The 22375-nt window shown below is 42.1% G+C and overlaps 1 protein-coding gene across 1 annotated transcript; it reads right to left on the minus strand.

The window, feature by feature from the left end:
* Positions 1–436: 436 nt before the first annotated feature.
* LOC107278880 (cinnamoyl-CoA reductase 1-like) lies at positions 437–21024 on the minus strand. Its single transcript, XM_066304283.1, has 5 exons — positions 20821–21024; positions 20482–20609; positions 19322–19504; positions 761–1113; positions 437–608 (listed from the first exon to the last, which is right to left on the minus strand). Exons 1-5 carry the CDS (start codon positions 20942–20944, stop codon positions 437–439), a joined length of 960 nt encoding a protein of 319 aa, XP_066160380.1. The 5' UTR covers positions 20945–21024.
* Between the last annotated feature and the right edge of the window lie 1351 nt (positions 21025–22375).

Genomic DNA, 22375 nt, shown 5'->3' on the forward strand with positions numbered 1-22375 from the left:
TGTGCATTAGATATGTCACGTTAATGCTAATTTGACTTTGGTTAGGAAAGAACTTATGCGTGGGCAAGTTTGCTTTGTTTATCTATACAATAAGATAGTGGCACGAAAAATAACTTGGTACCTCCCTAGACTCTATCAAAATGAACAAGGTTATGTTCTCATTCTACATAGGCAAACCACGTGGAGCGAAACTCTCTGAAGAGCGACTATAACATGAAACTATCATGTTCGTGCGACACCCTGAAATGAGCCAAGCAGGTTGAAGCAGCTAGTGACAAATCAACCGCGGGCATATGTGCCATTTATTATTGGAATTATTACATATATTAAATTTGTGTCCCACATGTATAGGACTGATAGTATTCCATTTAGATTCAACCAACCCAATTAAAAAGTACAAGAAGGTTGCAATTAAACCGATCGAATTTCTTATATTCTAAAGGGAAGCACGAGGTACAACAGTAGTAGGTAGGTCCCCCTTCTCCTGTAAACTTAAGATCATATTGTAGAGGCTTTCTTTTATGGGAGTGAACTCGAGGCCAAGGTCTCTCAGCCTTTTGTTCGAGAACTTGTAAGGTTTGATCAACGGTCTACTCTTATTATCACACCTAGCAATAACAAAAAAAGATATACAATTAGTAAATTGCAAATTAATTTCTATCAACTTCAATAAAATCTGAGCTATATAGCTATGCAATGTGATTGATTTCTTCAAGAAGTATTTCAAAATCTTTGGGAGAAGATATTGAAGTTTTATTACTTGGTGGGGATCGGATAGTGTGGGAAGAGCTCTCTCAGCAGCCGAAGAAGCTCTGACCGGTGAAGCACGGCACCAACACAAAGATAACGTCCATTCGCTTCTGGGTTCTCATACACCAGTGCATGTGCACGCGCTACATCCCGCACATCAACGTATGCTGCAACAGCGTTCGGGTAATCTTTCTTGGTTCCATTCAGGTAATGGATGAAATGGTGGGAGCTCAGGTTTGTTGTTGGTTGCAACATCTGGCCTGTTGTCACCGGAGGAACAATGACTAGCAGGTGTATCCCTCTCTTTGAGGCTTGCTCTACTGCTGTGATTTCTGCCACCATTTTGCCATAAGAGTACCAGTCCTGTGAAAATTATATGAAAATTTGTTATGAAGCTAAAGGAAATATTAATCGATTTAATTTGGTGTAACAGCGCGCTATAACAAAAAAAAGTCTACTTATTAATTAATTGGTTTTGACTTTTGAAGACGTCATTTTTTTTACTGGCCATGATGCATAGAGGAGGGTGGTTTTACTTCTAAAATTCCATAAAAAATACTTCAATGTAGGAAAAAAAACAAAAATATGATTCTATGGCATCAAATTTGTTTTATACACTAAAAACTTGTGTTCACTTTAGTAATGAAAAGCACTCCATTTAGTATTTCTCGATTTATCTGGATACTGATTTTTTTTTCTAAAATATTGTTGAATTTGCTGGTTGTTGGGTCTCATCTAGATCTGCGCACTTATTATTATTTTTTTTTTGCCCAAAACCTATTTAATCTAGATTTGTGCATCAGCCAGCAAGATCTAGTACAAAAGTACCCTTGTTGGGGTATAAATAAAGTCTTTCGGAGGTACCAAGATGGTCAAATTTTGTAGCTTAAATTTTGGTATCTACGTGTGTCTGAAGTACTGACAAGTGCACTAGAAAGTGTAGTACTTTTCGCTATCATTTTGAGTGAATTTACATACAATTTACACACAAAGTAAATGAAATGCCCTCCATTTCTAAGGCCCTGTTTAGATGGGCCTAAAGCTTTTAAGTCCCTATTACATCGGATGTTTGGACACTAATTATAAATATTAAACGTAGTCTATTAATAAAACTCATCTATAATCTTGGACTAATTCGCGAGACGAATCTATTGAGCCTAATTAATCCATGATTAGCCTATGTGATGCTACAGTAAACATTCTCTAATTATAGATTAATTAGGCTTAAAAAGTTTGTCTCGTGAATTAGCTTTCATTTATTGAATTAGTTTTTGTAAGTAGTCTATATTTAATACTTTTAAACTAGTGTCTAAACACAGGAACTAAAGTTAAAGTTAAAGTTAAGTCTCTGGATCCAAACACCACCTTAAACTCTTGAGTAGAGCCGATTGATGCAATGCAACTTAATTAATATCCCCCGCAGTTCCCTGTCACACCAGCGCACTCCACCCTCGCTACGCCTTTCTCACCCGTTTCCTGATGTCCTTTCCCTATCACAATGATGAACTCGTGCCTCGCCTTACACACGCGCTTTCACCATCCCACGCTAGTGAAAATGACAGTGCTGTCACCCAACATTTCAGGGATTACTAATTTGTTTATCTGAAAATGACATTGACATCGACTCACAACCTAACACTGGTGGAGAAACCATCTTTGCTCGGTTGGCCAAAATCCACAATAGTCCCGGTTACAATAAAAACCGGGATTAAAGATTATCTTTAGTCCCGGTTCAAAAGTTTAGAGCTGCTTTTTAATCTTTAGTCCCGGTTGATGTTACCAACCGGGACTAAAGATCTATTTCTAGTCCCGGTTGGTAACACCAACCGGGACTAAAGATAATAGACATCTTTTTTTCCGGTTGGTGTTACCAACCGGGACTAAAGATCTATTTTTAGTCCCGGTTAGTAATACCAATCGGAATAAAAGATCGTGGCGGAGAGTACGAGGCATATGCGAGATCGAGGAGGACGAGACGGGCAGCCTTATCTCTTCACCTCTTCCTCCACTGACCTTATCTCTTCATCCCATCTCTTCCTCTTCCTCCTCCTCTCCTCTAGCTCCTCTCCTTCCCTCCCCCATCATCCCTTCCTCTTCCTCCTCTCTAACTTCTCTAACTCCTCTCCTTCCCTCCCCATCATCCCATTAGGCGGCCGGCGGCCTCGCGGCGGCGCGGTGGGGCGGAGGCGCGGGCGGCGGTGGGCGGCGCGCCGGCGGCTGGCGCGGCAGAGGCTGACAATTTTTTTTTTCTTTTTTTTTTTTGAAGAATTTGTGATTCGGATCTGTGTATTTGATTTTTGTGTGATGTCCGTGAATATGTGATGTATTTGTGATGAATTTTGTAGAAGTTGTGATGTAATTTTGTTTTAAGATTTTGTGATCTATTTGAATATCCCGATTTGGGGATATGAGGATTCGGGGATAATTTATTTGGGATTTTGGGATGGGGATGCAGTGAAATCAATATATTAAAAACACAATGAAGAAAAGAAAATAATAATAGACAACCGGATCTCTCTATCTTTAGTCCACACCAACCGGGGCTAAAAAGGCTCTATCTTTAGTCCCGGTTAGTAACATCAACCGGGACTAAAGATGTGTTTTTACTCCCGGTTTTTTCACCCGGGACTAAAGATATATTGATCTTTAGTCCCGGATTGGTAGTCCCGGTTTGAAAACCGGGACTATAGGGGGTTACGAACCGGGAGTAAAGCCCCTTTCTCCACCAGTGTAAACATGTACATGATTTCCAAGCTTATTAACTTTGACCCAATTAATGCACATTCACAAGACTCATTATCAGGACTCTATGTATGTTTGTGCCACCAACTACATGTTATAAACCTAAGAGCTATACGGCCATGGTACAAGCTATCTATGGCAGATAAAAGAAAGAAATAGTCTCAACAAATCTAAATGTTCGAATGTTTATTTTGAGAATATTGTTTTCAATAACTACAACATTTAAAAAAACTAGGAAGGTAGCCCGCGCATTCACATAGGTATGCATCGTACACTAAGTTTGAGAGACTTATAAAAGCGAAATATTAGTTTGAGAGAACATCTGCCACGATTTCTCTATAGATCTTTTTTCATCGGCATTAATTATTTTTATAATTTTCTAACCTATTACCTTTATATTATACTCCCTTCATCCACAAAAGTTAGATATATTTCACATTTGACTTTTTCCAATTAAGTTATTCCTATTTGTAGTCTTTATGCATTCAAGACTTAAATGAGGAGATAAATTAAATGTTTGATTAGAACCCAAGAAGTCATCTAAATACTCATTGGTTGCATGCTTGCATTTACTCCTTGATTTAGTAACATACAAGATGATTTAGTTTTTCTTTGGTCTTGGTGACAAAAGTAATAGGTGTAACTTTTGTGGATGGAGGGAGTATCATATTTAAGTAATGTTTATAAGCAATTATTTATGATCTTCTTCATTATTTGAAAGAAGGTAGTCTCATTTTCTTTAGAAAACATGTCATCGGAAGTAAAAGTAAGGTGTTTTTTAATTGCATATATATTATATAGTTTATTATGGGATGAATTGGGGATTATTAGGGACAACAATGAGAAGAGTCAGGGAGACAAAGAGAAGATAGGGAAGATCAACAAAAGAATATATTGGATTCGTGAGGGTATCATTGCGTGTTTTGAGTCTATTTTTTATTTAGTGGAGACACATTTTTATTAAGTAATTGGTACACTTAAATTATACTTTCAAATTTTAGTAGCACATAAACATTTTTCATCTTTTAAATTTGATGAGTGTTATTTGACACATTGACACATAAACATGGTTCCAATTTTCCCTTGAAAAAAGGGTAATTTGGAACCATGCCATTATAATTTTTGCAAAATTTGAGATATGCCATCGGTATCTCAATGACATGTAGGACCCACATGAGTCAATGACATGTGGGTCAGGATGGCATGTCTTAAATTTTGTAAAAATTATAATGGCATGCATGGTTCCAATTTTCCCTTGAAAAAATAGACTCAAAACACGTAATAGACACATTGAAAATACGTAGAGCATCATCATCATTGTTATCATGGATCTAATTTAGCTACGTATATGTTTCTAGATTAATATAGAATAGCACATTCGATATCGTATTTATTTAAAAAAAATTCATCACTGTCTTGATGCATAGCATATCATTTCTATAATCAAAATATAAGTTAACATGGGTCTTAAATTATTAATTTAATTACAAATAATATAAATATTCAAACCAGTTGAAAATTAGATGCACAGTTAAGCAGTTATATTTATTTGAATATTATTTTTATGTAGGTAACCACGGTATACTCTTGCACTACGAGCGTACACTTTATTTTTTTTACTAACTTATGTACGTACACTTAGAGAGAGAGAAAAAAAAGGTTCCTTATTTCTAGATCGCTCCAAGGCCGAACATAGGCCTGTTATTTTACATATCTAATCTAACTGTCTGGCATGCATAGCGGATCCATCAGCTTTAGTTGAAATCGACGGACGGATCTTTTTTTTTTTCTTTTCTAATAAATTGAGAGTTATGATCTATATCTAATAAATATTTTTTATATATTACTCCCTCCGTTTCATAATGTAAGACTTTTTAGCAATACCCACATTCGTACGTGCGTATAGATACGGAGTACGAGTACATACTGCGTCCTCTCCACCCAAAGAGATACGGTGCGGGGTGTTGTACCAAATTTTTTTAATAATAGAGATCTAATGGTTAAAATTGATGGGTCCACCTATTTAAAAGAAAAATCAATGGTTAGATGTATTTCTTTTTTATTACAATTTGTAAGATTTTCTCTACTATATTAGAGTGCCATAATGTGACGGTTTAATTAGGAGCGTTTGTAAAACGCCACGCGATAATTTAGGAGCGTTTGTAGGAAGTTTAATGGACTTTTAGTACATGTATTTACCGATAAATCCAATAGGCTTCTGTTCTATACTTGATTCGGGGGGGTGGGGGGGGGCAATTCTACAGAGAACAAGGGAAGAATGATTTGGGGAGCTCAGCTCCTGAATAAGGTGGCAAATGAAATCTTCAAGTCAATCTTTGGGTGGAGAGGGCGCAGAAGAAGACTGGAGGTATGATCATGATCTGCACACGGACACAATGAGCTACGAGGTGGCCAACTTGCTGATGAGAAGCTGGAATCTGATGCAAAATTTTGTTCTTTTGTGGAGATTATGGATATCCTATATCTACACGGCGATGATATTTGGACTGAATATAGGATACCGAATATAGATAGAATATCTTATTTGTATCTCGGGTTTGTTTCTCAACTTGCACATCAAGGAAATACCTTGAGACTTAGTCGGTTACGACTGTATTTTATCTGTATCTGCATATTCCGTTAGGGATATAGATTATCTTTTGTAACACGGACTCCTTCCCATATATAAGGGGGGTCCGGGTGCCTCTAGGGGCATATATGCGTTGTTGATTTTCTCCAAATCATACAATCAATAAGATACTCGGCGGATTCATCCCCGGACAGGAGTAGGGTATTACTTCTTGAATAAGAAGGCCTGAACCTGTATAAATCCTTGGTCTCCAAACCCATTCACTTCTCCAGCTTGATAGCCACCCCCTTTTATTATTGCCGAAATCTAGTTTCGACAGTTGGCGCGCCAGGTAGGGGTGCGTCAAGCTTTTCGCCGATCAGTGCAATGGGTTCCGTCTCCGGCATCGACGACCTTGTCTTCCCACCCGGGCAGACGTTTCGGTTCGGCAGCCTCGACTTCGTCACCAACAACTTCGGCAAGATCTCTCTCCTTGACTCGGAGTCAGACCAGTCGGGAGAGAACCGGATTTCAGTCCCGTTTGGACTCCCAAACGCGGCTGAAAGATACTTCAAAACCATCTCAATCGAGTTGGCTTCAAACCACTCGGGCGAGATCGCATCTTCTCCAATGTCACCAGATCAAGATGATGAGGCTTACCCACCGATCCTGATGAAGCTCCCCGACGATTTGGCGGCCGTCTCCATCACGACAGCGTCTCCATCCCGTAAGCCTAGGCGGAAGTCGGCTTCAACACCGATTTCGCCTAGCTTCAGGGAAGTCGGCGTCATCCTCCAACCACTCGGCACGGTTTCGACGGATCAGCTGGATGGCTACTACAGCTCTCCCACCGTCGACTCGCGTCCCACCGACATCGTAGAGTACGACGAGTTTAGCTCTCGCTACAACGACGCGGATCTCGACGACTTCGACGGAAGCCTAGATGACAACTACACCCCTCTCTACTTCGGCGTCTTCATGGCCGATAACGAGACGGAGGAGCAACGCCAAGCCCGGGAAACCGAAGCACGTCGCGAGACTGAGCGTCGCCGACTGGAGGAGGAGCGTCAAGCACAAGAACAAGAACGGCTACGGCATGAGCAGCAGGAGCGTGAGCGAACCGCGAAGGAGGCTGAGGACCGACGGCAGCGAGCCTTGGAAGCAGGGCGCCGAGCGCGTGATTTCATCGGCCAACAAGATGTTGAAGGGACACCGGTTTTCCGCACCCCTCAACAGAATGCGGTTGCCGCGATCACCCTCCTCGACACCCTCCTCAAGGAAAACGAGCTCAATCAATCTGATCACGTCGTCAACATCTTGAACCAGACAAAGACCATGATTGCAGCTTCGGTCCCAGTTAACTCCGACAGCGTCCGCACGCCGACTGGCAGCCGACTCCCCCACTTCCGATCTCATGACTACCGTCATCCAAGCCTCAGCATCACTGGCGCAGGATCCAATCGCAGGAGCAGGGGTCACGACGAGCGGTCCGTTCACTCGCCTCCCGACCATCATAGGGAGCGCCGAGTGGAACGGCCTCGCTCACCACCTCGTCGCCGCCCCGTCGATCTTCGCGACACAATCATACAGCGCCGAGCAGCTCGAGGCCATCATCATTCGCCGGACCGCCGCGACGACGACCTTGATGGAGTAGCAGCCTTCACCGACGACCTGCGTCGAGTGGATTGGCCAGCCGGCTTCATGCCGACTGGAATAGAGAAGTACGACGGTACCACCAACCCAGAATCGTGGCTTACCGTCTACGGTCTCGCGATCCGCGCAGCAGGAGGAGATAGCAAGGCCATGGCGAATTATTTACCAGTGGCTTTAGCGGATTCCGCCCGATCTTGGCTCCATGGATTGCCCCGTGGTACGATTGGATCTTGGGCCGAATTACGCGACCACTTCATCGCCAACTTCCAAGGCACCTTCGAGCGTCCCGGCACACAATTCGACCTCTACAACGTTGTTCAGAAGTCCGGAGAATCCCTTCGAGATTACATCCGGCGATTTTCTGAACAACGTAACAAGATCTCCGACATCACCGACGACGTTATCATCGCCGCATTCACCAAAGGGATTCGCCACGAAGAATTGGTCGGCAAGTTCGGGCGTAAACCTCCCAGGACAGTCAAACTTATGTTTGAAAAAGCCAACGAGTACGCCAAAGCCGAAGACGCCGTCACCGCATCAAAGCAGTCGGGTCCCAGTTGGAAGCCAAAAAAGGATACGCCGGCTACGGGAGGAGGTGGAAGTAACAATCATAAGGACCGCAAGCGTAAGCCTGAGGAACTTGTTGCAAACGCCATTCACTCTTCTCGACAGCGTTCGCGCGTCAACACGTTCGACAAGATCATGAACTCCCAATGCCCGCACCATCCTAACTCCAACCACGCGGCCAAAGATTGTTTCGTCTACAAGCAATTCGCGGAGCAATACACCAAGACTACACGGAAGAACTCCGACGAAGAACAAAGCACGTCGAGGAAGAAGGACGACGGCGACACCCCGGTAGGATTTCAAGACCACCGCAAGGAGCTCAACCATATCTTCGGCGGCCCCCTGGCTTATGAGTCTAAAAGGAAGCAAAAGTTGACCGAACGGGAGATCAATGCTGTTCAGCCCGACACGCCCCAATATCTTCGATGGTCAGAGATTGCAATCAAGTTTGACCGCTCGGATCATCCTGACCGAGTGGTCCACCCGGGGCGGTACCCCCTGGTACTAGACCCAGTGGTCCGTAATGTCAAGCTTCGCAGAACCCTCATCGACGGTGGCAGTGCACTCAATATCCTCTTCGCCAAGACCTTGGATGATATGCAGATTCCTCGCTCCGAGCTAAAACCAAGCAATGCGCCTTTTCACGGAGTAATTCCAGGATTATCCGCAACTCCACTCGGCCAGATCACCCTCCCGGTCACTTTTGGCACTCGGGAAAACTTCCGCACAGAGAATATCAGCTTTGAAGTCGCCGATTTCGAGACAGCATACCATGCCATACTCGGACGCCCGGCGTTAGCCAAGTTCATGGCCGTCCCGCACTACACTTACATGATGATGAAGATGCCTGGTCCCCGAGGAGTCCTGTCCCTACGGAGCGACATCAAGCAAGCCGTCACATGCGACAAGGAGAGTTGCGACATGGCCCAAACCCGCGAGATGGCGTCTGCCCGAGAGGATATCCGACTGGCTGCAGCCACGGCAAGCGAAGGAGAAGTGCCCGCTACCAAGACTTCAAAAAGTGGAGAAAGCGAAGCCAAGACTAAGAAGATTCCCCTAGATCCTTCTAATCCTACTAAAACTGCTGTAATAGGCGCCGAGTTAGATTGTAAATAGGAAAGCGCGCTCATCACCTTTCTTCAGAACAATAAAGATATCTTTGCGTGGAAACCATCTGATATGCCCGGTATTCCTAGAGAGGTGATTGAGCACTCCTTGCATGTCAAAGAAGATGCCAAGCCTATCAAACAACGACTCCGCCGATTCGCACAAGACAGGAAGGACGCGATCAAGGAGGAATTAACCAAGCTGTTAGCGGCAGGCTTCATCAAAGAAGTCCATCATCCCGACTGGCTGGCAAACCCGGTTCTAGTTCGGAAGAAAACGGGGCAATGGCGCATGTGTGTTGATTATACTGACCTCAACAAGTCTTGCCCTAAAGATCCTTTTGGATTGCCTCGCATTGACCAGGTAGTCGACTCGACCGCCGGCTGTGAGCTTCTCAGTTTTTTGGATTGGTACTCGGGGTATCATCAGATCCGACTGAAGGAATCCGACTGCTTGAAGACCTCATTCATCACGCCCTTTGGAGCATACTGCTATGTCACCATGCCGTTCGGACTAAAAAACGCAGGAGTAACTTATCAACGTATGATCCAGAGATGCTTCTCAACGCAGATCGGCCGCAACGTTGAAGCCTATGTGGATGATGTAGTCGTCAAGACCAAACAAAATGATGATTTAATCTCGGATCTAGAAGAAACCTTCGCGAGCATCCGCGCTTTCAGGATGAAATTAAACCCTGAAAAGTGCACCTTCGGAGTACCGTCAGGGAAGCTGCTTGGTTTTATGGTGTCTCATAGGGGTATCCAAGCCAACCCGGAGAAAGTTACTGCTATCCTCAACATGAAACCGCCAAGTACCCAGAAAGATGTTCAGAAGCTGACTGGATGCATGGCGGCGCTCAGCCGATTTGTTTCAAGACTTGGCGAGCGGGGGATGCCCTTCTTTAAGCTACTGAAGAAAACAGATGATTTTCAATGGGGACCCGAAGCACAGAAGGCCTTCGAAGATTTTAAGAAACTCCTCACCGAGCCACCGGTCTTAGCCTCACCACACCCGCAGGAGCCGTTGTTGCTGTATGTATCAGCCACCTCCCAGGTTGTGAGCACAGTCTTGGTCGTTGAGCGTGAGGAAGAAGGCCATGTCCAGAAAGTCCAGCGACCGATTTACTTTGTCAGCGAGGTCCTAGCCGACTCCAAAACGAGGTACCCTCAGGTTCAGAAGCTATTATATGGTATTCTAATTACTACCAGGAAGCTATCTCACTACTTTCAAGGTCACTCGGTAACGGTGGTCACATCATTTCCACTCGGTGATATACTGCACAACCGTGAAGCAAACGGACGGATTGCTAAGTGGGCTTTGGAGTTGATGTCTTTGGACATATCATTCAAGCCCCGAATTTCAATCAAGTCCCAAGCGTTAGCTGATTTTGTCGCCGAATGGACCGAGTGCCAGGAGGATACCCCCGCGGAGAAGATGGAGCACTGGACCATGCATTTCGACGGATCAAAAAGACTTTCGGGCACTGGAGCAGGAGTGGTTCTAATTTCCCCAACTGGAGAAAGATTAAGCTATGTGCTTTGGATACATTTTTCGACGTCCCACAACGTCGCCGAGTATGAAGCGCTCCTTCATGGACTGCGAATTGCGATCTCCCTAGGGATAAAGCGTCTAATAGTTCGAGGCGATTCACAGCTGGTCGTCAACCAAGTTATGAAAGAGTGGTCCTGCCTTGACGACAACATGATGGCATATCGACAAGAGGTACGCAAATTGGAAGACAAGTTCGATGGACTCGAGCTCAGTCACGTTCTTCGACACAATAATGAAGCCGCCGACAGACTTGCCAACTTTGGATCCAAGCGCGAGGTGGCGCCCTCCGATGTTTTCGTCGAACACCTTTATACGCCGACAGTACCTCACAAAGATACTACTCAAGTTGCGGGCACTCATGACGTAGCTATGGTTGAAGCCGACTGGCGAGAGCCCCTCATACGATTCTTGACTTCTCAAGAACTCCCCCAAGACAAAGATGAAGCCGAGCGGATTTCAAGACGAAGCAAACTTTATGTTATGCATGAAGCTGAGTTGTACAAGAAAAGCCCTTCAGGGATTCTGCAACGCTGCGTATCTTTAGAGGAAGGGAGACAATTGCTGAAAGACATATATTCTGGGATATGCGGAAACCATGCTGCCGCACGCACCATTGTCGGCAAAGCTTACCGGCAGGGTTTTTTTTGGCCTACTGCAGTGTCCGACGCCGACAAAATTGTGCGCACGTGCGAAGGTTGCCAGTTTTTTGCCAGACAAATTCATCTACCAGCTCAAGAGTTGCAGACCATCCCACTGTCTTGGCCGTTTGCGGTTTGGGGGCTCGACATGGTTGGCCCGTTTAAAAAGGCAGTCGGCGGTTACACGCACCTCTTTGTGGCCATTGACAAATTCTCCAAGTGGATTGAAGCTAAACCGGTTGTCACAATCACAGCAGATAACGCTCGAGACTTCTTCATCAACATTGTGCATAGATTTGGAGTGCCCAATCGGATCATCACTGATAATGGCAGACAATTCACTGGCGGAGTTTTTAAAGACTTTTGTGAAGACTTTGGAATTAAGATTTGCTATGCCTCAGTGGCACATCCCATGAGCAATGGACAGGTGGAGCGAGCCAATGTCATGATACTTCAAGGGATTAAAGCGCGAGTTTTTGACCGGCTAAAACCCTATGCCGGCAAATGGGTGGAACAGCTACCATCAGTACTTTGGTCTTTGCGTACTACACCCAGTCGGGCCACAGGCCAGTCACCTTTTTTCCTTGTCTATGGGGCAGAAGCAATGTTGCCGAGTGAAGTCGAATTCGAGTCTTTGCGCTTTCGTAATTTCCGCGAAGAACGCTACGAGGAGGACCGACTTCGAGTCTTTAAGCTTATCACTGTACTTCCCTATCTTGACTGTCAACATCAAGTTTTCTTCTTGAAGTTGTCAGTCGGGGGCTATCATCATAATAACGGAGTGTGATTTTTTATCAATTCAATTTGCTTCCTTGGTCTATCATTGCCTTGTTTGATTTTTCTACTTAGTCTGCGAGGACTGAAAGTTTTTAATAGCTTCTTTGGGTTTTAGGCTCAACAAAGCTTGATAAAAGCTTTTAAGAAATCAAAGACTTGGCTAGAATTATCAAGCACAGTATAAATACACCAGTATTGTACAAGTTATGCCTCCGTTTGCTACATTTATGCTCAGTCAGAATCAGTCCTTTCATCATCAGAGTTATTACTACTCGGCTGAAGGTCGGTGTTGCGGAATTGATCTACGACGTCACTTGCAATCTTGTCAGCCGCATTTTGAGCATTGCTGATAAGATCAAGAGCAGCCTCTACGCTTGTCCCGTCTGCAAAGCCATCAATGGCGTCAATTTCAATCCTCGGGTACAAGGATTTGGTCATCGCCAATGCCGTGCTAGCTCTCATACTTCCAGCTTTCTTGATATTCTTGAAATATACATCCGGAGCAACTCTCTGCTTGTCGAAGATTTCGGTTGCGCCGAGTACACTCGGACCACTGTTATTGAGGAACATAGCTTGGACGAGTGGTATAGCGACATTAGCGACTTCATCTCTTGCTCCTTCAAGCCTCTTGATTTTACCAACCAGGACGTCAAATTGAGCTTGAGATTTGATTTTGCGGTCTACAAAATACATTTATGATAAAAATCTACTGCATTAAAAAGAGAGAAGTTCAGATTGTCAGCTGGCAGTACCTTCAACCTCCTTCAAGGCCGAGTCCCTTTGCGCAGCCAGTTCTACCTTGTCTCTTTCCAGGGCTTCAATTTGTTTCTCCATTTGAGCCATCCTGGCGGCTTGCGCTGTTTGAAATCCAAATGGTTGAGGATACAGTTACGACAGCGTAAATTAATGGGGCAGATCTAGAGATTACCTTTTGATGAACCACTCAGCTCGAAGTTTGAATCCTGGAGCTGAGCAATTCGGTCCCTTAATTCCTTCTCTGTCTTTTTGGCGAGCTCCTTGGCCTCGTGTAGCTGATCCCTAACTGCTTCAAGAGTTCCCAAATGAGGAACCAGCTTTTCTAAAGTTGCGGTCTTGGCCTCATTGCGAAGATGGATTCTCTGCATGATGGTTCATGGTTTAGTTTTGCTGAAGAGAAAACAAAGTCATCAAAGGCAGTCACCCGGAAGATTTACATTCACAATGCGAGTGGCTTCTCCAAGTGCCTTCTTCAGCTGGCACACTTCCTCATCTTCTTTTTGACGATTTATGACGATGCCGGCAGCTTGTGAGTTCTCGTCCCACCATTTGAGCAAGATAGGAGGACGAGAGTCATCAGCCGCCTTTATGCGAGGAATTTCTTCTTCGTCATCGCCTGGTGGTCCTGATGTATTTCCAAGATATTAGACGAATAAGCTGAAGTTATTTAAATCGGCATCACTTGAGAAGATGAGTTACTTGAGGATGTTCCTAGCTGAGCGTGGGGTGATCCTTGTTCTTTATCTGGAGACCCAATCATCGAGTCGTTACCAGCCTCTGGTCCTTGAGAAGTTGTCGTCTGCGCTTCAACTTCGGGAGTTTCTTGATCTGGACCTACATCCGAATGGTTTCTAGTCGGGGGCTCTTGGGTTGTTGTAGTTTTAGTTGCTGCCGACTGGTTTCCAGTCGAAGGCTGGTCACTCGGATTGGCCTTATCACCTGAAGTATGGGCGCCAGTCGGCTGGCTTTCGGCAGTTGGCTCAGAATCCTTGGATGAACTTGGTTCTGTCACAGTCGGATCAGGATCTTTTCCAGTTGGATCTATGTCGGATGGTTTCCTGCAAAGTGTTCTTTCAATATTCAGTACTATTTCCATGAGAGAAGCATGTCGAAGTGAAATGGTACCGAGAGGTTTATACCTGGAAGATGTTCTGATCTTTGGCCTTGGACGACTAGCCAGTTTTTTCCTGGGAGTGGTATGCTTTGGGAGTTTATTGGGCGAGCCTTTGTCCCCAGATTTGTTGCCGTCGTCGCCTTCGTCGTCATTAAGCACCAGCTTTCTCTTGCGAGAACCTGTCTGCCCAGTCGGATTGGAGGTTTGAGGTTGCGGATCTGATCTGATTGTCGGCCCTCCACCTCCCTGAACGGTGTGCTGACGAGGAGACCGGCGCTGAGTGATTGGGGGGTCAGACTTCATCAATACATATTCCTGAATGAGATGCCTCCACGGTTAGTTAACTCAACATGAAGACAAGATTATGTTTTGGTCATGGGTTGAAGATTTCGGATACGTACCTGCGGAGGCGGATTGAATGCGTTATATGGCACAACTGGCAGCTGATGTGAGTAGCTGACGACAATAGCATTTGAGAAGATTTTATACATTCTCTCCTTCATGATTTTAAAATCCAGAGAATCTGGTTCTTCACGATTAGGATCATGCTTGCCGTCAAACTCGAATGCCGTACGGGATCTTTCTTTAATTGGTGCCAATCGGCATTTGATGAAGTGCCGAGTAATCTGCTCTCCTTGTAAGCCTTGTTCTTTGAGTTTTAGCATGCGATCCATCAGCTCCAAGGCTTGGGCTTCTTCATCCCCAATCGGAAGAGAGTTCCAGGTATCTTGGTACACCGGAGGAAGACAAGAGTACTCGAGAAGAGCAGGCTCAGGATTCTGAATATAAAACCAGTTTGCATGCCACCCTTTGTTTGAGGTCTTGAAGGGCATAGAGAAGTACTTCTGGCTCAGAGTCCCCCTCAGCTAAAATCCGGCCCCTCCGACTACACATGGCTTACTCTTGTTTGGTTGGGGCTTGAGAAAGAAGATTCGGCGAAACAGAGCGAAGTGGGGCTTAATTCCCAAGAAGGCTTCACAAACATGGATGAAATTGGCGATGTGAACTATGGAATTTGGGTTTAGGTGATGCAAGCTGATTCCATAGAAACTTAATATCCCGCGGAAAAATTTTGAGGTCGGAAGAGCGAAGCCGCCATAGAAGAAATGGGAGAAGACCACAGCCTCGTGTGTATCGGGGGTCGGAAAAGCCTCACCGCACGCTGGCCGCCACCCGATGATTTCCTTGGCAGGGAGAACGCCGTGCGCCACCATCTCCTTCAGGTTCTCCTCCGTCACGTCGGATGGCGCCCATTGGCCTTCAAAGCTTTCCTTCTCTTCCGCCATTGATTTTTTCCGAATGCGCTGATTTGATTCGAGGGATGGCTAGGGAGAGGTGAAGGATTGAGGCGGTGGATCACGGGAAGGATTTTGATGAACTTTTTGAAGGTGGATTCGAGTGGAATGGTGAACCCTAGTTTGCCGGCGCAGCTCTGTACTGTAGCAGGGAGTGGGGAAAATGGCGAGAGTTCCGGCGGGGAAGATGAAGTGTCGCTTGGATCTCGGGATTTCTTGTTAAGGGTGTCGGAGGTGCGAATGGGCTTAGGCCTGAACAGTACTTCAGCCCAGTACTTTTAACAGCGTGGCCCATTGTGCTCCTTAGGGACTTAGGCATTTTTTGCTTTGGCAATTTATGCGCACAATAGTGTTGCCCAATGCTGATAAAATCCTTTTTACGCGGTCATATAATTCTTTGGAATTATTGCAATGCAAATTAAAAGGTGCCCGACAGAAAGGTGTTATGCTGTTTTTGTAAGCTTTTTTAGGCTACGAAAGCTGTCTGGGTTAACTTGGAATGACTTGTTTTTACCATAGTCATTTCCTTGGTATGTTATATGCCTGTTTTCATTATGGTAAATAGTCATAGCCTAGGCTATTAGACTTATTCATTACCATAATTTTTTATAATATTTGGTGGGTAATCTTTAGAGCTTTTTATTCGGATGCCTGTCAAGTGTGTTCATTCGTGAACCTTTTAGAGTGTTAACCACTCGGATTCCTTTTAATTATGGCTAAAAAGCAGTCGGCTGAGAATGCCTCTTTAGGCGCCGTGTATGCTTTTGTCGTATGATGCACGATTGTGCTATTATTTTATTCTTAACTATATGTTTAGTTTGTTAACTAATCACATAGTTGGGGGCTACACCTAATTAGGTGCATCTATTCGATGCACCATATTCTTTATCTTTTCGCCCTTTACAGTCTTCGTCTTCGCTACTCGGCAGGCCTTGGCATGAAAAGTTTGAAGCACTCGGATTATTATCCTTGAGAAGGCTATGATGGTTGACTGCAAAGGTCTCGGGGGCTACTGTGGAGATTATGGATATCCTATATCTACACGGCGATGATATTTGGACTGAATATAGGATACCGAATATAGATAGAATATCTTATTTGTATCTTGGGTTTGTTTCTCAACTTGCACATCAAGGAAATACCTTGAGACTTAGTCGGTTACGACTGTATTTTATCTGTATCTGCATATTCCGTTAGGGATATAGATTATCTTTTGTAACACGGACTCCTTCCCATATATAAGGGGGTCCGGGTGCCTCTAGGGGCATATATGCGTTGTTGATTTTCTCCAAATCATACAATCAATAAGATACTCGGCGGATTCATCCCCGGACAGGAGTAGGGTATTACTTCTTGAATAAGAAGGCCTGAACCTGTATAAATCCTTGGTCTCCAAACCCATTCACTTCTCCAGCTTGATAGCCACCCCCTTTTATTATTGCCGAAATCTAGTTTCGACACTTTGATGTGACGGGATGATGTTGATGCCCAACAAATAGCCATGGCGCGCTATCTTCTTTTTTCCAATTTCTTTATGTATGTTGTGTTTCTCTAGTTTGAGTTAGCTGCTCTGATGTCAAAATGGAGGGATATGGCACCATTCTGATAACCGAGACAGAGCTAGAGGAAGTTAAACTCTGTAATGCTTCCATTTCTCTACTGGAAATGGGGGAGGTTGTGACATTGTGTCCTCCCTTTCTTAAAGAAGAAAAACAAAAACAAAAAAACAATCAGCCGCTAGTGGGGTTGCTGGCATTGAAGCCCAGCTGCAAGCCACAATGGATGAGCTGCACACGCAGGAGGAACAACGACGCGGAGGACAAAGACGAGGGGGCTGTTCGGATATGCATTTTCAACCATACTATTTTTTCATAAAGTTGTCAAAAAAAAGTCAAACTTTGGTAAATACATAAGAAATTAGGCTAAAATTTTGGTAATATTGCCGACTTGTTAAAATTTTGGCAATGTCAAAATTTGGTAAGGTTTGTTTTAGCTACAATCTGAACAACCTCGAGATGTGCGTGGAAAATTGGTGCACTGAGCCCTGTGGAGGATGTTAGCTAGACACGTACTTTTTTGAAATGATAAATGAGAGAATCTATTGTATACCCCTGAAAATTTAACTAATCCTTTTTATTCCTCTAAATCTTGTTTACTTCCTTGTATACCCCTAAAATTTGATTTTGTTCCGTCTCACACCCCTCCCGTCAGTTGACCGTCTAATTTTTATAGAAATGACCATTTTACCCATTGAATGAGCATATAAATTTATGAATTACATTATAGAAAATATAAAAGCTTGTCACATGAAATGAAATTATTAATAGTTATGATTGCTACGGTACATTATTTATGAAAAAAATTAAGATAATGAAATAAAAAATTATATTTTTTTTATTTTTTGAAAGTCATAAAAATGAGGAGCATTCATAGAAAGATAGGACTACCAATGCTCATGGTTTTTTTTAATAATGCTCCCGATAAAAAAATCTATTATCCTATTAGATTTCAAAAAAAAATTATTACATTTTTTATTTTCAAAATTTATGACAAAATTTTCTGAACTAATTATTTAGTCTCATTAGTCACATGAAATGCACATAGTACTCAAACAAAATTTTCAATTGTTTTTCAAGTTTATATTCAAAGCTAAATCATCAAGGGCATTAAAGACATTTGCCACCAAACTTAACGGTGAAATGAAGGAAAATGTAACGACAGGGGCATGGAAGGGATGAAGTTGAAATTTCAGGGGTATAGAAGGGAACCGGTAAATTTCAAAGGTATAAAAGGGATTGAGTGAGTTTTCAAAGGGTACCCAGGGAATTTACTCACGAAAAATATGTGTGATACTAACAAGAGCTTCACCATCAATTATTGATATAGAAGAAATTACTGAGATAACTTGTGGTGAGAAGCACTTGAGGCTAGACCAATGGCTTGCTCTTAGTAGCTCCCTACCAAATGAGCTATCCAACGTTCTCGTTAGACATGTATATTTTTTTTTGAAACGAAAAATGTGACACTAATTAATAAGATTTTTAGTACTCCCTCCGTATTTTAATGTATGATGTCGTTGACTTTTTAACCAATGTTTGACCATTCGTCTTATTCAAATTTTTTATGCGAATATAAAAATACTTATATCATGCTTAAAGAACATTTGATGATAAATCAAGTAACAATAAAATAAATGATAATTATATAAATTTTTTGAATAAGGCGAAAGGTCAAACGTTTATCAAAAAATCAACGGCGTCATACATTAAAATATGAAAGGAGTATCAATTATTGATATTGAGAAAATGCTGACATAACTTGTGATGAGACCGACTTAGGCCTGGTTTAGCTCTCAACTTTTTCTTCAAACTTCTAAATTTTCCATCACATCAAAACTTTTATACGCACACAAACTTTCAACTTTTCCATCACATCGTTCTAATTTCAATCAAACTTCTAATTTTGGTATGAACTAAACATACCCTTAGAATAGGCAGATGGCTTGCTCTTGCCTCTTGGTTGCTCCTTACCAGCTAAGCTGTCCACTGTTCCTGTTAGACAAGTACGGTGAGCCATGGACAAAGATTTGCCGGGACATGGACGAGGAGGATATGATGGCGTCACAAAATTAGTGTTCAGTAAAAAAAATGGAGGAGGTTTCTCGGTGGTATGAAATTGTAATGAAGAAAGAATTATTTGGTGGAACAAAACTATAACACTTCTAGGAATAGGGCATTCATTTATAACAATTAGTTGTAGAATAAACATATGTATGGCATTTTGCGTTTTCGAAATTTATTACCCCTTTTCGTTTGCAGAAGTCAAGGTTGCTCCAACAGCTCTCGTCCATAACTGTGTCGAGGCTTCTATTTGGGTCCATGTGTACAGCACCGTAGGAAGACGTGAAGACCACACGACCTGCACCCACGTCTGCTGCAGCGTTGATCACATTCTTGGTTCCCTCAACGGCAACAGGTACAAATTGCTGCATTTTAGTTGTCGATTCATATTATTAATTAGTTGGTTGACTAATTTCCATGCTAACAAAATTTATTTAACCGGTGCTTCAACAGAAAAATATGTATATGTACCATGTATTGTGTGTCATCTGTATTTGAGCAGTTTATATGCATTTAGGAGGTAAAGGGGAAGATAAAATAAAAACTTATCTCCAAGCATGTATTATAAAGAAACCCAATCATAAGCATAATTAAATCAATACAAGCACCTTTTCAGGTTTATAGTTAGCATTAGATTTTTTTTTTAATGAAAGATGTACGTTCTACTCCACTCTTTATATATTTACCATTCTAGGAAACAAGCATTCATCAAATCTTGAAATTTAAGCTTTCCATGTGATATATACTTTGAAATTTAAGCTTTCTATGCGAATGAATGCTTGTTTCAAGATATTTGGTTTTCGATATATTGCGAAATTGAAGCTTAATATACACCGTTTGATTTTCAGCTTAATATATGCGAATGATTTTTTGCATATTTGCCATGAAAAAATGCTGTCATATAGTCATATTTTTTATATTTCATATGATTTCATAAATATTACTCCATCCATTTGAAAATATATGGTTTTTTTTTTGCGTGTTTTTCAAAATATATCTAGACATCCCTCTATCTTAATTAGATATATCTTGAAAAACACATAAAATTTTTATATTTTGGAATAGAGTGATTATAAAAGATGACGCTGAAAAGGAAATTTACTACTACAAAACATCAAATAGTTGTTGCCCCTATATGTGCCGATAGTGCTAAAATCGGCACCTCCTATAGGCATTTTTTCACCTCCGCGGGTTAAAATCGTAAAAAACCGGCACCTTTAAGTATTTATAGGTGTTGGTTCTAAATAAAAACCGGCACCTATTATATTTTGTGTCGGTTTTTTTAAAAAACGACACCTATATATTGTCCACTCACTGGATCATTGGATACTGGTGATGCAACATGAAAGACCCCATCACATCCATCAAATGCAACTCGGAGACTGTTGTAGTCCATGACATTAGCGTAGCACAGAGATAGCCTCTCTGCTGCTCCTTCAAGTGTTTGCAAATGGGGGTACTTCTGAGCAGCTTCACAACAACAAAATGCAAATTATCAGGCATATATAGATACACGGTAGCAATTAATTAATTAATTGTCAAACCATATATAATCAACTAGCATAACTTGGCAATGATCTTGTTGAAATTAAAATAGTTTCAAACAATATATATTTAACACAGGTTGTACTTAGAGCGTAGATGTAAAGTTTGTGATGATATAGCTACACAAGAGTCTCACAGGGGTCTCTTGCAGTTCCTCTCACAACATAGCCACGGTGAAGGAGCTCCTTCACTACCCAAGAACCAACAAATCCTCCTGCTCCTGTAACACAAACCCTATGGCCAACTTCAGCCTTGGCCATCACTTGGGATAACTCAAGATATCAGCTAGCTAGATAGCTGTGGTACTATGAATGCTACTATTGATCTGTCTGGCTTGTTGTGTGAAGCTTTTGTGTGTGGCACATGATCCATTTATAGCTGTATGGTGTATGAGTAGAGACAGACAAAACTTAGTACTAGGAAATTAAGAAAAAAAAAGAAATTGGGAGAAACATTAAGCTGGGGCCGTCCGTCCCCTGTTCAGATGATTTGCACAATTTATACCACTTTTTTTATGGACATGTGTTGCTCGTTTCATTAAATTATAGTATCAACACTAGATTCCTGGTTTTATGAGACAATAGCTTGCGCGATTGTTACAACGTAGCTACTACTATATACTCCCTCCATATTTTAATATTGTATGACGCCGTTGACTTTTTAACCAACGTTTGACCACTCGTCTTATTCAAAATTTTTATGCAAATATAAAAATACTTATGTCATGCTTAAAGAATATTTGATGATAAATCAAGTCACAATAAAATAAATTATAATTACATAAATTTTTTAAATAAGACGAAAGGTCAAATGTTTGTTAAAAAGTCAATGGCGTCATACATTAAAATACGGAGGGAGTATATTATTATTTTTTCCGGATGAGTTATACATAACTGTCAACATGTAATGGAGCTTGAGAGAGACACTGCATGCACTGCATGTACACATCACAGATCTACCTCACCACGCCTTCAACCTTACTGGCCAATGATCATCACCTAGAGATGAAGTAAATATATTTGTTTCACACTAATGGGAATGAATCCCAAGTCCTACATCAAAGATGTTGATGGTATTTATTATTCTATTTGGTAGATATGATTGACATTTTATCTATCGTGACTTCATGGCGCATGGCGCGTATGTTGTTGTGAGAATTCGAAGAGAACAACACAGACGATAAATTTTATAACATGTGATTGTTTCATAATAAATTGCTCATAACATGTATAAGTTACACCCCATCCATTCCAAAATAAGTTCATTTACTTAGACTCGTTCCATAAATTTAGAAGTTTTAACATTTCAATGTCATTTACATACATATCCACCAATATTATTTCGAGGACTACTTTGGTATTTTCTTTACTAAAGTTTTTTTCTGATGCGAGTGTCCGAGTACTTTGGAATAGAGGGAGTACTTTTGTTTTGGCCTATACTCTTTAATTTATAGGGTTAATGGGATCATGCCATCATAAATTGTTGAGTTTCAAAAAATATCTTTACGGTTTATCTATTTTGTAACGATGCCATCATAATTTTACAACTATAGGAGATATGCAACTGCATATATACCGCTTCACCGTGTTTATCAATTTATTTGTGTTATGTAAATAGATGCACAACGGAGAAACGAATTTTACATGGAAAACCCTTACGGGAAAAAACCACGGACGCCGACCGACCATGAT

The sequence above is a fragment of the Oryza sativa genome, chromosome 9 (genome assembly GCF_034140825.1).
Source record: "Oryza sativa Japonica Group chromosome 9, ASM3414082v1".
Lineage (NCBI taxonomy): Eukaryota > Viridiplantae > Streptophyta > Magnoliopsida > Poales > Poaceae > Oryza > Oryza sativa.